This window comes from Gigantopelta aegis, chromosome 6 (genome assembly GCF_016097555.1).
Source record: "Gigantopelta aegis isolate Gae_Host chromosome 6, Gae_host_genome, whole genome shotgun sequence".
In the NCBI taxonomy this organism is placed as follows: Eukaryota; Metazoa; Mollusca; class Gastropoda; order Neomphalida; family Peltospiridae; genus Gigantopelta; species Gigantopelta aegis.
The window spans coordinates 84,762,832-84,781,196 of NC_054704.1; the positions used below are offsets into that span (position 1 = coordinate 84,762,832).

At 36.9% G+C, this 18,365-nt stretch overlaps 1 protein-coding gene across 1 annotated transcript in view; it reads right to left on the reverse strand.

The window, feature by feature from the left end:
* Positions 1 to 18,365, reverse strand: part of LOC121373977 (guanylate cyclase soluble subunit alpha-2-like) — a 69,862-nt gene that overhangs the window by 38,264 nt on the left and 13,233 nt on the right. The window contains exon 2 of the mRNA XM_041500833.1: positions 1,668 to 1,738. Coding sequence (XP_041356767.1) covers positions 1,668 to 1,738 — 71 coding nt within the window. The remainder of the gene's footprint in view (positions 1 to 1,667; positions 1,739 to 18,365) is intronic.

Consider the following 18,365-nt stretch of genomic DNA (forward strand, 5'->3'; position numbering starts at 1 on the left):
ATAAGACAAAAATGTTTCCGACAAACAATTAATGTGTCGATTCTTTGATGTAGAATGCTAACAGTAAATCAGCTTGATTCGTCATCAAAGGTGTCGGTCAGGTGATAAATTGACATTTCTTATTTTAGTGTCAATACAACTACCTCATCAGAATAGAATTAGTATTTTTTAAATGTATCATAACTTTGTAACTGAATCACAAAAGTAGTCATGTTATATATTGATCATCTACTCGCTTCATATAGTGAAGACAGAACACAAACCGGTGAGCAAATTTATGAAACCCAGCCGCATAGAGTAAATTTTATTTTTATTTTTTATTTTATTTTAACAACCATTATTATAGTTGACGAACTAAAGTTAAAACAATTACTACTAAAGTGCTATTTTTTTCCAAACGAAAAACTACGTATATGCCTCATAAAAAAGCTTTCTACTTATTATTAAAATAATAACGTACTGAATTACATAGCAATATAAACTGTAATGGTGGAATTGCTTTGTCCTTAATTGACCTGCGGTTAGAGAGGGTAGAGAGAGAGAGAGAGAGAGAGAGAGAGAGAGAGAGAGAGAGAGAGAGGAGAGAGAGAGAGAGAGAGACAGAGAGAGAGTGAGAGAGAGAGAGGAAAGCAACGTAAATGCCTCGACGACAAAATCTGCAGCACCACCACATTTAGTAATCCTTTAGCCTTACAGCGTGTATTCTGATGTTTAACCCTGTGTGACTCCAATTTTGTTCATGTACCGAATCTGCGCTTACAAAAACGAGTGGACTCTACAGACCAGCGGTTTGCTCATCAAAGATTTAATTCTAAGAAGCAGGAACAAATCCCCGTGGACATCTGTTAGCATTACAATTCGATCAACAAGCAACCAGAGTACAGCACACATCACGGACCGCAAATTGATCTCAAGTTGAAGAAAACGCTATTTAGCTCAAGGAATATTAACCGGAAAACTGCAAAACGAGAAAATCATCTTTGAGCGAAGATGATGATGCCTGGAAGAAATATAAATACCAGTAATGTGATTTGGCTCAGAATACGAGAGTCTGTAGGTGTGACGAATGCAAGGATCGATCCACTTGGTGAATCCATTAGTTTGGTATTAGCCTTCTTCACCAGCGCTCCACAACTGGTATATAAAATGGGGGTTTTTATGCAATGTTCTGCCTGATTGTGTCTTTAGCTAAAGTTTTAAATACCAAGACCTACTGGTAATTTGAAATGAATACATTGCAAAATGATAAAAACAATTTGGTTAACGAATGATTTGATTGAATCGTACAGTTGTTCATTGTAATTATTCCATTTCATACCATTTGGTACATAACTGTGGCGTATCAACGTGTAAACAGAAATTATACATCATATAAAGTATATTTAAAAAGTGCTGCATTTGCCACCATTTGTCATGGTGCATTTTAGGTGCAGAATACAAGAACAAATGATTTCAAGACGTCTTGCTTTCATAATGTTCCTGGACAGCATATCCTCGAATCCCCTTCAAGCGATTAATCACCCCCCCCCCCCCCCCTCCTAATCTCACGTGCTTCCACTATACTTGTAGTCGTAGTTTAAAATGAACTAAAGCGCGGTTACAAAGATATGTTTGATCATGTACGTTCGTTACAGTGCTATGAAAGTGTATCGGTTATTTGTACCTACCTGAGTTTGTCGAGGATCCGTGGCTCATGCATATTGATGAGGTTCATCACAGATCTGCACACGAAGCCATACTGAAAAACAGAAACAAACAAATATGTCAATAAAGCAGTCACCGCCATATCCAGAAGTATCTCTCCAACTTGTGCATACTTTTTTATCTGATTGGTTAAACTCTTGCATATTTTGTTTTATCGGTTTAGATGAGGTGACGGACTTGATGGCTGCGATAGCAGTACTTTGATGACGGATGACACCGGTGGGGCAGGATGTGCCCAACTTTCGCGAACACCTTTATATCATCACTGTTTTACAGTGATCCATGAGTGTACCTATTCCAATGAGCTCTGTGCTGTGCTAATTTTGATTTTGGTAGACTAGTCTGGAAATGGCAGTCCTCTTTGTGAGGTGAAAAAAGGATGAAATCTGCAGTAAAGGATCTCATCGAGAGTGGCTGTCCCCCTATAGACAAGGCACTAGATAGAGATTCATGGAATCAACCTAGTTGAAAAAAACAAACAAAAAAACAACAACACGCAGTCGACTCTGCATTGTGCAAAAATAGGACCTTGATAACTTATTACGGTTTATCGTTCAGATTTAACGAAGAAAATATCACTGAGTGTCGTGTAGCTTTATATAACTAGAAAGTAAATTTCAAACTCCGGCTTGATCTGTGTCTACCATACCATTCCCACCTTGTGAACGCTAGATTTGTTCAGTGTCGAATCATCAAAATTATTATTACTGACACACGCAAGGGGAAATTGATAACTACTGGATCATCGATTAGGTTAAAATATTACCTAATGTCAGTGTAATGTAATAATATTACTGTTTAGAACGGTATACATATGAATTATATCCGTGCTACGTTGATACTAGTAATCGAAATACTTATCTATGTCAACAATAAGGTCAAAATAATAATCAAACGAAAGGTCAAAATATTGGTGTATATCAACAGTAAGATCAAAATACGCATCCATGTAATCAATGTGTAAAACATAATTAAAACCCCAACATTCGGCAGTTATTCCATTATGGTCCTAAATATTGCGAACAGCGAAATATCATTGAGACTGTAACTTTCAAATAATTATGGCTGCTGTCGAATAATATGCTAAAATTGAGACAGACGTGAGAGGGAACGTTTTGAACGTCTTTCAGAATTGATCGAGTCATTACGTAATATTGATAAGTGCCATTGGACGAATGCATTAACTGCGAAAGAAAACACATTCTGCCAGGAAGCCTTTTATGTCACAACCATCTGTAATAGAGAGATGTGTCTCTCCTACACCAACAGTTGTGATAGCGTCCATTGACAAATCATCAAATAACATATAACCACCATATGTAAAACCATTACATCAAATTCAACTAGTGCTTCATTTCAGGCCAGCATGTTGTCGGAAGAAGAAATATATCAAAGCCACAAATCTTTTCTTCGATTTGGCTTGAATTTACCTCCACGACACATTCAAAGAAAAACTTCATTTTTTTAATCAAGGGATCATTTGTTTTCTAAAATTGGTGAACAGAGATACAAATATATAACTATCTTCAATGGATCTGTAAAATGTGTTAAAGGGACATTCCCGAGTTTGCTGCATTGTAAATGTTTCCGACTAATAAAATATTTCTACGATTAAACTTGCATATTAAATATAGCTTGTTGTTTAGAATATCAGTGTTTAATATTCAATGTGTTTCTTATCGTCTTACTATATATTTGAAGCCCGAACTGGATTTTGACTTAAATAATGTCGTATGTACGAAAGACAAAATTGAAAATAAAATGAAATTTAACATAGTGCAAATACTAGAACAATCAGAAACACGTTTAATATACAGCCACTAATATTTTATGCAGAAAAATATATTTGATATGTAATTACAAGCGTTAAAAATATCTGTTAGTCGATAATATCTAAAGAATTGCAGCAAACTCAGGAATATCCCTTTAAGACTGAAGTAAATCAAGATAAACGTATACTGAGACAGACATATTATGTGATATGCTGCACGTCCTCTTTGACAACATATATGTCAGATTTGGGGACAGGACGTACAGACAGGAAGTAGGTCTCCCCATATGCAAAATCTATGCTACATTGTTTGCCAGTTTGTTTTCTATGCATATGAATAATATTTTCTAACTAATCTAGCTAAATCAAAACAAAAGATTCTGGCGAAAATGTATTATTTAAGCTTTCGATATATCGATCGTGGCGAGACGTAGCCCAGTGGTCTAGGATCAATCCCCGTCGGTGGGCCCATTGGGATATTTCTCGTTCCAGCCAGTGCATCACGACTGGTATACCAAAGGTTGTGGAATGTGCATGTAAAAGATCCCTTACTACTAATGGAAAAATGTAGCGGGTTTCCTCTCTATGAATGTGTCAAAATGGCCATATTTTAACATCCAATAGCCGACGATTAATAAATCAATGTGCTCTAGTGGTGTCGTTAAACAAAACAAACTTCTTCTTTCGATATATTGATGGTTTTATATCATTCAATAATAAGATCACAGATTACCTTCCACCGAGTTATCCACCAGAGTTAGAAATAAAGGAAACTACAGAAAGAATTAACTCTGTTTCACACTTTGATCTATAAAGGTACAGAGATTCAGAATGACGTTGGCATTCATACAAACCTGTATGATAAAAGGGATGACTTCGGTTTTCCAATAGTCAATTTTTCCCTCAAGTCGACCAATATTCCTTCTACTCCAGCCTTTGGTAGCTATGTTTGGCAACTTCTGAGATACGTTAGGGTATGCTCAGCACATGCCAATTTTAAAGATAGACATATCGTTCTGGTAGAGATGTTGTTTGATCAGGGTTATAATATCCAAGGACTCCTGAAAGCCTTCAAAACGTTTTATGGTGGACACTCATAGGCCATTTCACGATATGACGCATCACTGGCAAAAGTAACGTCTAGTGCAATACCCTATTTTGAACTTGTATGTGACTTTTCTTTCTTTTTGGTAAAATGTTTGTACATTTCAAATGTGAACTTGATGGTTGTGGGTTGTGCTCATAACGGGTGTCATCGGTGGGGCAGGACAACACCTGATATCATCACAGTTTTGAGTGCATGCCACCACAGTTGTATATATTCCATTGAGGATCTATCATGTGCAAGTTATGTTTTTCTAAGCTAGTTTTGGGAATGGCAGTCCTACTATAGGCAATGCAGGAGGGATGAAACATCCTGTTACCGATCTCCTTGGGGAGTAGCAGTCCTTCTCCTATGGACGAGCACCTAATAGTGGATTATGAATGCAATCACGATTTTGCCTAATTTCGTTTCAACTGCCTTGTGCAGAGATACGAGTTTGATAAGGAAAAACTGTTTTTACATTGAGATTATAAGAATGTGTGTCATCTATGACTCAATAATGTTGTGTCAGCAGCAAGATACTGATATTGATAAACGTGACCTGTAAGATAAGCTTGTTGCTTTGTTTGGGAAATAATGGAGAAAAAACCCCACCGATGTGTCACTACTATAAAACGAATATCGCTCTATTTGATCAGTTTACTAAGAATATTGCTGTCTCGGCAGTAGAACACGAATATTGCTACAACTCACAGCAATGATTTTGCGAACAGCACATAATATAACATTTTCAGCAGCTAATGGCAGCAGACGACTTAGTCTGTTTCAAGCAATAAAAACGTTTGAATTTATTGGTAATTGAAATAGTCCGTGAAACTTCCAGTGCTTTAAAATTACTTCCTTTTGTCTTTTTAAAATCACTAATCGCATGGGAGACACAGCGAAGATCATAGGTCTGATAAAAGGTTTCGTTTTAATCACTTCCCTAACTGGGAAAGAGGATACACGGAACGGTCGTTTTCTCAGCGTGTTGAGACGTTACTGTGCAATATGATAGAAAAAAATAACACAGTTTACTATAATTTCACACTGAGAAATAATCCAACCATTTTCCATGTTGTCTTTAACGCCGGTGATGTTTAAATATATGAAGCTGCGATATTGGACTGTACGTCTTTTAATGTGCGTTTACACGTTGCAATATCTTCGAACGATATTTGCGTTATTAGAAAGTCTGGAGCGTAACCATTTATTTTCAAACTGCAGAATGTGAGACAATGGCTTGTTTATACATGTGTAGACATCAGAACATTGTTTTCCTTACACACCCGTTGGTGAGAACACCATTCGTTATTTTTGGTAACACATACCAATAACACACATATGTAACAACTGAAAGACATACGACTGGCTGATCCTAGGTGATGACCAGGACGCTACTGACATACCATCCAATAAAATAATGTGCAATCGATATCGATTACTCTGTGAACAATAAGTTAACCTGAAACTAATTTGTATGTGACGCACAAGCTAATAAAAAGAGCTATGACCTTAAATACATTTTAGTTGGAAAAAGATGTTAAATTTATTTTAAACCTTGATTTTTAAGCCAATGTAAGAAATATAATACTACATTCATGTCCGTTAAATACCATTTATCTTACAACTTGTTTAAAAACGTATCCAACTCGCGTTTCCTCATTAGATAGTATGTAAAATAATAGTAGCTGTGATATGCATGTAATATATACATATGATGTTTGATGGGAGAAGAAACCCGTTGCCACAATATGGCTCCTCTTATTATATGGAATAGGGCCAATTTCTCAAGTCTAAATATGGTCCCACTCTCCCATAACACATTTTAAGCTTAACTAAAGGATGATTCACACTAGCTACATAAAATAAAATACACTATTGCCAATGAGAGAATAAGAGCCGCACCGCACGCGCCAGTGTGAATGAGCCTTATGATTGCTATTACAAATCTCGCCGTGTAAACAACCCACGTCCATTACATGCAACATATTATATCTGCACTTCAGAAAATCACACACGCGTGTCTAATATTGTTCGAAGATGACAAAAAAACCAGTGATCTCTGGGGCGGGGGTGTCTTACATTGCTTATGTGCCACAGAAACTGTATTACTATAATAAAATATCTATTACTTGTGATTAATATCACCACCTTTTTAACGCGCGTTTGTTTATAACCGTATGCCATTTACTTGTGAAAAGCTAATTACCGTTCTGTATAGGTTCGGTATAAAATATTGTTTCTCAGCTAAATAACGCTAAGAACATATACTGATAACAAAAAGAAAATGCAATTGTAAAAATGCATCAGTCAAAAACCAGTATACAAGTCCAGTTAAATCAAACAATACACAAGTTAGATTGGACAGTACATCAGTTAGACCAGACAATACATCAGTTATATTGGACAGTGCATCAGTTAGATTAAACAATACATCAGTTAGAATGAACAGTACATCAGTCAGCGCAGACAATTCATCAGACTAGACAATACATCATTTAGATCAGATAATACATCAGTTAGATTAGACACTACATCATTTAGATTAGACGATACATCAGTTAAATTAGACAATACATCCGTTAGTTCAGACAATGCATCAGTTAGATTAGACAGTACGTTAGTTAGATTAGAAAGTACATCAGTTAGACCAGACAATATATCAGTTAGATCAGCCAGTACATCTGATAGATTAGACAGTACATCAGTTAAACCAGACAATACATCGGTTAGATCAGATAATACATCAAGATTAGACAGGACGTCAGTTAGATTGGATAATACATCAGTTTTCCAAAAAAAAAAAAAAAAAAAAAAAAAAAATTCAATCTTGTAAGTTTTTTTTTTTAATGATTATATAATCCAAAGCGCCTACCCGACTGACGCGTGCTCTTCATGTTCTAGTAAACTGCGAAGCGATATGAAACACGTGGATATGTTTACACTTCACCATATTTAATAGAGAAACAATCAACACTGAACATCTGGTTAAAACATTCAGTGCGTTATGCGGGCAACCATCACGTCATACAAATAACAACATGGTCCTGTAAGAAACGTTGATACACATTACATGGTCAAGACCGCCGGCTTACTCCGTTTGGTTGAACGGTTCCAAAACTTAGCAGACGACAATTACGTAAAATTAGATTATGGAATATTAAAATATTTACTTATAAACTCCACAAATTGCGAATTAAAGGGACATTCCCGAGTTTGCTGCATTTTTGAAGATGTTATCGACTAACAGAGACTTTCTAACGATTGTAATTACATATCAAATATATTTTTCTGCATAAAATATTAGTGACTGTATATTAAACATGTTTCTGATTGTTCTAATATTTGTACTACGTTAAATTTTATTTTATTTCTTAAAATATAAATTTTTCGTACGTATGAAATTATTTGAAGACAAAATCCAGTTTGGGCTTCTTACCAATATTAAGACGACCAGAAACACATTGAATATACAGATACTGATATTCTAAACAAGGAAATATATTTAATATGTAAGTTTAATCGTAGAAATATTTTATTAGTCGGAAACATCTTACAATGCAGCAAACTCAGGAATGTCCCTTTAATGATAACTGATAAAATAGAATACATCATGTTTTATAGGGCTCGTTTCTTGAGTGTTAGCAACCAATGTTGGCATACCACATTTAGAAAGGAATAATACATACATACATTCATACATACATACATACATAAGTACGTACGTACGTACACGCACATGGATGCCTCAGTAGCTCAAACAGGTATCGTGGCAAGTCTGCAAAGTTGCGAGCGATTTGGTGCCATAGGTTCGAGTCCCAGCAACAGCACGGGACAATTTGTGAGGCCAGAAAGGATTTAATTATCCCCTGCGCCAGTGCATTACTATCTATGTATGTAATAGTCAACCTCGACATACATACAATATATAGATATTCATACATCAATACATACATACACACACATACATAAATACATATGATCTATTTTAACCTTACCTTCATTTTAGTTGTTTAAGCGTCTTGCAAACGTTCCTTAACTATTTGATCATTTCCGGATGTAAATATGGTTTTACTGTCGCAAATTCAGTTTAGCCGGAAATGACGAGCTTAGATTGTCAAACTAACGAAAACACCAAGATAATGTCCGGAAATTGTGAAATAAAATCCAGTTATCACCTGCTTTAAGAACTCTAAACAATACTTCTGTGAACAATATAAATGTTTGATTACTATCAGATAAAACACAGTTATCACCTGCATTAAGGTCCCTCAATCACTACTGCTGTGAACTATGTAAATGTTTCATTAGTAACATGCATTTCAGTATCTCAAAGACACGCTATTCAGACGAGCTGTAGCATGATGGAATGGAATAGAACAGAACAGAACAGAACAGAACAGAACAGAATACAATACAATACAATATAATGCAATACAATGCAATACAATACAGTATATGTTTAACGACACCCGAACACGAAAAAAACATCGGCTATTGGGTATCAAACTATTAGAATGATGGAACTTATTGACATGTCCATATCCGGTTAAAGTTCACGCAAGCCAAACTACTGGGCCTAGTTTGTGACTGCACCAGTAACTGGATACAGGCCAGGATTAAAACAAAAGTGTCAAGAATAAGAAGCGTTTTTTTTTTACACTTTATTTACTATCACTGTATAGTAGGCAAGGATATTGTGAGACGTTTTATATATCAGGGTGATATACTGCGATATTAACACTCGGCATCTTAATACGTATTATAATATGGCGAAAGACAAGATGTACTGAATATTGAATATTTACAGACTACAAACTAAATATTCGAGATAAATGCCGGAACAGTTGTTAGTAGTGCTAGTGACAACAACTGTACTTGATATCTTGTAAACATCGTCTCTTTAGATGCAGTTGATATATCAAACCGCTTTCATTTCATCAGAGTAGACATCTAATCCAATTCGAAAGTCTGGTTTTAATCTTGAAGCTTACTCGGTAACAAATCACTGCGATGATTTATGATGAACTCTTTTTCTTATCTTTTTTTTCTCATGAAAAAAAAAATCCACAAACGCAACACGCGTTCAGCGGTAATGATTAATAAAACATCTAATGTTTCAGACCAACCATGTGAGATACACTAACTAAAGGGTTATGACATTATAAATTAGCATTTTTAAAATCCAACCTATTAAATAACACTTAGATGCATGTAAAAATGTTCCTATGTTAACATTGTTAATAAGTTTTGTTTTCAATCAAATTTCTTTAAAACAATTATCATATTTTCGGCTAATACGTGTCACTAGCAAATAAAATGGAATTCTTGATTATTTTATAAGACTGATTTCTATAAATTACGTAATGTGGAATAGTCACATATCCAGATTTGTGTTAACAAAACCTTGAAATCGTGTATTGACAACCTTGTATTGGTACCTACTAAAAGACTGAATTGGTGCAGTTTACAAACATTACATGCACCAGGAGACTCAAACTGAAAGTCGTGGTTTATTGGGTACTCGATCGTAATTAACGCCATACCATATTGTTAGAATGAATTTATTATTTCCCAAGGCGATCTTCCAAAGATACAATAAAAGCGAAACGATGAAATTAAAGTACATAATTCTGACGATCAAAGCAAAACATAGCTTTTTTGTTCTCTTTCCTTTCAAATTAAAGAAACCTATTGAGTAAAAAATGTTTTACATTGGAACCGGGTTTTGTGGTTGACTGTTGTTACCCCTATGTGTAAATCAAAGCATGACAAACCGTTCCGACAGTAGTATATCAAAAATGAAACATTAAAAGTAAAGGACTACACGGTATTGACCAACTCGTTGCCTCCAAGAACAATTAAAACAATGTAACTGTGTTTCGTGGTTGGTTATTATTACATCATTTGACTGCCTTGCTTATTTCTCCACCCAATAAGCTATAATTATTTAGAATTACAAATATTGTGCTGGATATTTTAATACATATGTTCAGCCATGTTATGTGCCCTATTACGTGAAGAGGATGAGGAATGATGCTTCTGTATGTCATACAAAGATACTAAAGTTAAAATGTTGTTTTGTTGTCAAATATTTTGTAATTTGACAAGTAGTTTTAGAGAGAAAACCCGCCACATTTTCCCATTAGTAGCAAAGGGTCTTTTATATGCACCACCCCACAGACGGGATAGCACATACCACAGCTTTTGATATACACAGAGACAAAGGCGCGTTACAGGCATATCTAATTATATATCTACAATATTCGCAAGCATTTAAACAGTCTCTCTCTCTCTCTCTCTCTCTCTCTCTCTCTCTCTCTCTCTCTCTCTCTCTCTCTCTCTCTCTCTCTCTCTCTCCCCACCCCCACATGTGTGCGCTTATGTATACATGTGTGTCTATATAATTATATACACCTAGGTCGATACGACTGATACCGAATACAACAGGAAAGTGATATGGTCAGGTATAAACCACTCAGATTAGCATACTTAAAAGAGGGATATACAAAGAGATCAGCTTTACCATTCAGACTATTGACTTTTGCTTAGTAAGTGGGCGCACACAATGCCCGGCTCTGACCGGCCCACTCTGGTTTGTTTGTTCAGAGTGTAGTTTGAATTAGGAACAAACGGACCTGTCGTTGGTGTGGGCAGCTCGTTTTTAGACACACAAACACTCAACACAGGAAAATCTTCCGTACCAATACAGAATCCGTACGCTTCAAATGCCCTGATAGCGGATAATGAAAGTTACATAAATATGTATTTCGTCAATGTCCCAAAGGAAATCTTAAACTCTGGCTGAACTCGGCGGAACATCTGCGACAATCTCCAGTTGGAGATGCCGACCATTGTTTTCCGTTTTCTTAGTATTATGACTCTGAATGCGAAGTGGGTCTCAGTCACTGCAATCACAGAGACCTGGAGTGTGATTACCTTTGCCAGAGTGGACTCTCGGTGGGGTGGTGGTTAATACATCAGAGTAAAAGACGAATAGACAGACATATTATTAAATTCTCAACTCATTTCAACACAATATAAATGCACCAGATACATACATTAATTTAATTAATATAGAGCGAGTTTTAACGACTCAGTGGGTAGGTGTAAGACCACCACACCCTCTTCTCCCTCATTAATCACCAACAACTAACCCACCGTTCTGGTCAGACAGCCCAGAAATCTGGCGTGTTTGCCCAGGACACCGTGCTTGAACATTAATTGGATATAAGGACGAACATAAGTTGAAATAAATAAATAATAATAAAAAATAAATAATACAATTGTAATGAGAGACCATTCGTAAAGCAAAAAAGTACCGTTAAATAAAAACAAAAGCAAAAGAAACAGGTAGGTACTAGGTTCTAATACCAATACCGGTCCCAACCCGGGGGTAATGTACTACTCCATGTGGAGCATAAGCGTACGAGACAGTGGGGTGGGGGATACAAATGCCCCATAGTGCTGGGGCAAAACCCCAAATTCGGGCAAAAATGATACAGATATTCCGGTAAAATGAATGAATGAATGAATGAATGTTTAACGAAACCCCAGCACGAAAAATACATCGGCTATTGGGTGTCAAACCCGGTAAAATGTGCTAACCTGAGACATTTTTACCATGCATTTCCACCATTCTACCCTCACAATTAGTTGTAATCCATGTAAACATGCGTAGTGATTCATTTGCAACCCTATATAGCTGTTTGGTGGTAATGTTAATATGAATAAATGTTGTTATGCAGATTCGGAAATTTTCGTTTAATTCGGGCAAAACCAGCCTGCCCCCCGCCCCCTATAAAAATGGGAGCCCTTACGCCTATGGGCGTAAGACGACTAGAGTGGAATACTGACTTATCTCATTGACAAGTAACCTCTACCCTAATCACGCAGTCATAAAATTGAAATGCGTGTGTGTGCGCGCGCGCGTGTTTGTGTGTGTGCATGTGTATGTGTGCGCGCGCGCCCTGGACACACTGTCAGATAATTGAATTACGTGTGCCTTTACAGGATATAACTCCCCAATATGTTTGAAAAATTTAATATCCAATAGAATGCTCGATGTGTGCGCAATAGGTTGTAGAACTAAGCCTCTCCTCCCAACACAAGCACTTCACTTGAACCCATTGGACAATTGGAAACGTATTTCAATTACCCAGTTACGTATCATGAACAGCGAATTTGAGCCTTGTGAATAAAAGAAAACCTAATAAGCTGCATTTTATGATTAGATGCAAAACAGATGAGAAGTTTAAACCAGGAATAAATAGAGGATAATAAACGAGTTACCAGTTATTATCAAATTTATATCCCGAGTAAAATAATTTTCAGTTGTCACGAGCTTTAGGGTAATAATGACAAATTATTAGCAATACAAATCACTTTGCAATATTAGGAAAATCTGTGTACGGCAACTAACAAAAGAAAACAACAATTGTTTAACGACACATTTTTTGGGGGGTATTAATCATCAACTATTGGATGTGAAACATTTGGTAATTTTGACATATAGTCTTAGAGAGGAAAAGTTAAAGTTTGTTTTATTTAACAACACAACTACAGCACATTGGTTATTAATCATCAGCTATTGGATGAAACACATTTGGTAATTTTGACAAACAGTATCAGAGAGGAAACCCACTACATTTTTCCATTAGTAGCATGGGATCTTTTATATGAATCATCCCACATTCAGGATAGCACATACTACGCTCTTTGATATATCAGTCGTTGTGCACTGGTTGGAACGAGAATTAGCCCACTGGACCGACGGTACATCTGGCGAGCGCTTTGCCACTGTGCTACGTCTCGGCTCGTGTAAGGCAACTGGAATCTCTTATGTAAACCAGTGTCTTAGACTAGCATTGTGTTGTCTATCACTCAGGTTGTTTGTAACTCGATGCTATCTTCAGGTGCTGGCACGGAATGATAAACAGACCGCATACTCTTAAATTAAATAATAACAAGCAGTATTTAAACAAGCCTCTTGACACGATGGAATGGTGTTGAAATTTTAAATCTATACAGATCACTGACTCACAGTGATGGCGTTAAAAGTTTAAATCTTATGGTGATGGCGTTGACAGTTTATATATTATACAGATCACTGACTCACAGTGATGGCGTTAAAAGTTTAAATCTTATACAGAGCACTGACACATGGTGATGGCGTTGACAGTTTATATATTATACAGATCACTGACTCACAGTGATGACGTTAAAAGTTTAAATATTATACAGATCACTGACTCACAGTGATGGCGTTGACAGTTTAAATATTTTACAGATCACTGACTCACAGTGATGGCGTTGACAGTTTAAATCATATACAGATCACTGCCTCACAGTGATGGTGTTGACATTTTAAATCAAATACAGATCACTCACTCACGGTGATGGCGTTAAAAGTTTAAATCTTATACAGATCACTGACACACAGTGATGACGTTTACAGTTTAAAATCTTTACAGATCACTGACTCACGGTGACGACGTTGACAGTTTAAATCATATACAGATCACGGACTCACGGTGATAGCGTTGACAGCTTACATCTATACAGATCACGCACTCACGGCAATAAAACGCTTAGTGAGACTGAAAAGCGTTCTAATGAAAACGTCCATTTCCCTTGACCAAACTGACAGGACCAATGAACAACAGAGCAATATTGATAATGTGCTTCATTTGACTGGGCGATTTCACGCCACATCTGGCCGTGTCAATCGGCGGGAAGAAGCGAACACCGGGGGACTAGACGTGCCGACGAGAATTAACGAGTCGGAACCGTCGTATTCGGCCACGGTCACTTTAACATGCACGGATCCATACAACCGTGAACTTTGACGAACGTTTGTTTGTCGAATGCTTGTTAGACGTGTTGTCAATAATTAAGTGACAAAGCGCTAGAAATATAATTTTGCGATTTGATATGGATGTATTTAGCTGCATACGACATTAATTGTTGTTAGGGACTCGCCGAGGCTCGTTCGTTACACTGTTTGAATCTCCCACCAGTAAACAGTAAAGGTTACACACCACCATTAATTACTCCATGCGGTTCAATACAATTTCTATGTCAGAATATTATTATTCTATGAAAAATACAACACTAACGAGAGGGTCATGTGAGTACTAATTTTAGGAAGTGCTCTCAACTGACAAGTACAGAGTAAAAAATCAACATATCCTCAATCCAGATCACCGCCTCGTGGTGCTGTTATACAAGTGACACAAAACCATTTGCACAGTTGTGATCAGTTAGTACTACATATAACACATACTACAGAGGTCAACCTACGTGTAATCATCAAAGGAAGATTTCAAAAAGCATGTTATAATTTTGTAGTATTTGTTTATGAGGAACGTTTTCTAAACCGGACTATATTAAGCTACTACAACAAGTAACGACACTCCTGTCCTGGACAGAGCCGGCCGAGGTCGGAACCTGTGCCCAAGACACTACAAATGGTGGTGCGTTGCTTAAACGTGATATCGAAACGCAGTGATATGGTATTTATTATTTTCATGGTAGAAATCTAAACGACAAAACCGTTAACATTTTGAAAATCATACCTCTAATATTTACAAAGCAGGCGCCTATAGGACCAGGGTGTGTGTGTGTGTGTTTGTGCGATCCACCTCTTGAAATTTAAAAGTTTATTTTGTTTAACGACACCACTAGAACACATATATTTATTAATCATCGGCTTTTGGATGTCAAACATTTGGTAATTGTTAGTAGTCGTAGCTTTAAGAGGAAACTCAGTATATTTTTCTATTAGCAGCAAGGGACCTTTTATATGCACTTTCCCCACATACAGGATAGCACATATCACGAACTTTGATATATACCATTCGTGGTGTACGGGATGGGACGAGAAAAGACCCAACAATCAGTGAGAGTCCACTGAGGGAGTTCGATCGTACGATTATGTACGTGTTTTTTCTCATACATATAAAGCAAAATACACTTTGAAACAGCTCAAAATTGCCATCTAAAATATATTCCTATTTTATTCTAGGGGCGGGACATATCCCAGTGGTAAAGCGCTCGTGAGATGCGCGGTCGATCTAGGATCGATCCATGTCGGTGGCCCAACAACTGGTACATCAAAGACCTGTCTGTGGGATGGTACATATAAAATATGCCTTGCTACTATTGGAAAAAATATAGCGGGTTTCCTCTCTAAGACCATACGTAAAAATTACCAAATGTTTGACATCCAATAGCCGATGATTAATAAAATCAATGTGTTCTAGTGGTGTCGTTAAACGAAACAAACTTTAAATTATTTTGTTCTCTAGTGAAGCAATCCAAAGATATAAAATTTGCTTTTACCCACGCACTAGAACTTGCCCCTCCATTATTGATAACGGTGGGTTTGCAGGTTCGCAAATATGTTTATCTACTTTATGTTTGGTAGAATATTTACAAACATTATAACAATAAAAAATACATTATTTATAAGGCAATGTGAATGGTTATCAGGTATTTATATGAAAATGATATATAATGTAAGATTAATAATGTGTCATCCATTTCTTGAAACCATGAACGAACCACACAAAAAAAAAACCACACACATACCCCGAAAAAAATATATATCAATAAAAATCTCTCTTTTACGGGAATCGATTATAAATTTGGCAGTCATGTTTGTGCTTTGACATACTGCATGATGTATCATCCACGTCTTCACTGAACCATAAGACGATTAATCACAAGTCCAGTGAAGTGAATCTGTCGAGAGATCGTTAACGGTAATTATAACTGTACATTCTAATTCTTTCTTGTTGGAGGTAGGAATTATAGAAACCACCTGCTTGAGGTCTATACTGAAATAGTCAAGTAATTCAGTTGCCAGTTCTAATAGCAACAATGATGGACGTTAAATATAACTTGAAATCACTCAAGTGAAAACGTATGTGCTGTGCAATAATTGTTTTGAACGCCCTTTTTTCATACTATAAAATTTCCAACAAGTTATTTATTTGTGAGCCAGTTGTTTTCGAAACTGCACACAACAATATTTTTTAGGGGGTTCTTTCCAAAACACTGTTAGTTTTCTTTTTACGGTAAACCAAACTGAAATTATTTACAAAAATCATTTTTTGTGGGATGATGGGACGGACTATAGTTTTATATTGAAAGAGAAGCATGCAGTGAACGGAATAGGTTGGGCAATTGTCCATTTCAAATCTCGTCTTGGCGGTCTTTCAATACATATTTAAAATTCTACATCTGTGTCACTGTGTTAGATTAGCAAAGATACAACAGTAAAGATAACTATAACTATATATATATATATATATATATATATATATATATATATATATATATATATATATATATATATATATATAAAACCAAAAAGAAAAACCCCCACCCAATTTCGTTCTATCTGTAGATGTCGGTAAGAAATAGTTAAACTTTGTTTTATTTAATCTGAGCACACTGATTAATTAACTCCGCCGTGGCCGGTCTCAAGCCCGAATGAGAAAGGAGGAGGGTTGTGTGTGATGTTAGCACCATCACCACGTAAACAAAAATATCCCCAAGCTACAGAAACCAATGCCAAAGAACAAAACGTCAATGGTGCGAGGAGTGAAGCAACCCAGAAAACTGGGATCATGAAGGATGACAGCCAAACCCAGCTGGGAGCTGACATCACGACAGTGGATATGCTCAATCCGAAAAAACAAGATAAAAGTTGGCTCCTGGAATGTGAGAATACTGTATCAAGCAAGAGATGGAGAGCTACTACATCGAACTTCTATGCGTGAGCGAGACAGACTCATAGAAGAGGACCTTGTCCTCAGGACAGTTCTTTTTTCAGTCCGAACAGACAACCAGCACAGTGGTGGATTACCATCATCGTGATAGGAAAGGTGGAGAAAACTCTGCTGGAGTGGGTAGCCCATCTCTCTCGAGGTTAAACGTCGCAGATGGAAATGGATTGGACACGTCTGCAGAATGCCACTAACATCCATCCCAAGCGTTGCCATGCGCTGGACCCTTGGTGGCAAGAGAGTGAGGGGGGAGACCGAAGGAGACCTGGAGAAGATCGGTGGAGTTGGGGCTAGGTGACGAAGCCTGCAACGGATAGACAACATTGGCGTTCTTTGGTGTCGGCCTTATGTGTTACCGCACACAAAGAGGATTAAGTAAGTAACACTGATTAATTAAACATCGGTCACTGGATGACAAACTTTTGACAATTCTGACACGTAGTTTTAAGAGGAAACCCGGTTAGTGATCTTTTATTTGGACGATAAAATCCCCAGTGGGTACTCCTGCTGCTGCTGCTACTACTACTACTACTACTACTACTACTACTACTACTACTACTACTACTACTACTACTACTACTACAACAACTACAACTACTACCATTGCTGCTGCTGCTGCTGCTGCTACAACTATATTTACTATATTACTGTACATGAAATCCGATATTTACGGTTTATGAAAAGCACATCTCTGAAAACGGAAACATGCCGGCACCTAGACACTAATTCCCAACTCGTATTTAATCAGTGATGGAGTGTGACGGAGTGACCTTGGTCGCTTTCTCTCAACATAATACGCATGTTGCATGCTTATAAGTAATGCAGAAATAAGTACATGCACAACAAAGGCAGGCATCTTGGAAACTGGCACATCCATTTACAAATTAAAACACAACGGACTTGGGGTCCGTTTAGCGAAACGAGTCTGGCTAGTTGCATTAAGTGACTTGTACGCTGGATGTTGCAGCCGCTGCACGCACAAGGTTTCAACATCGCTGCACCGCGATAA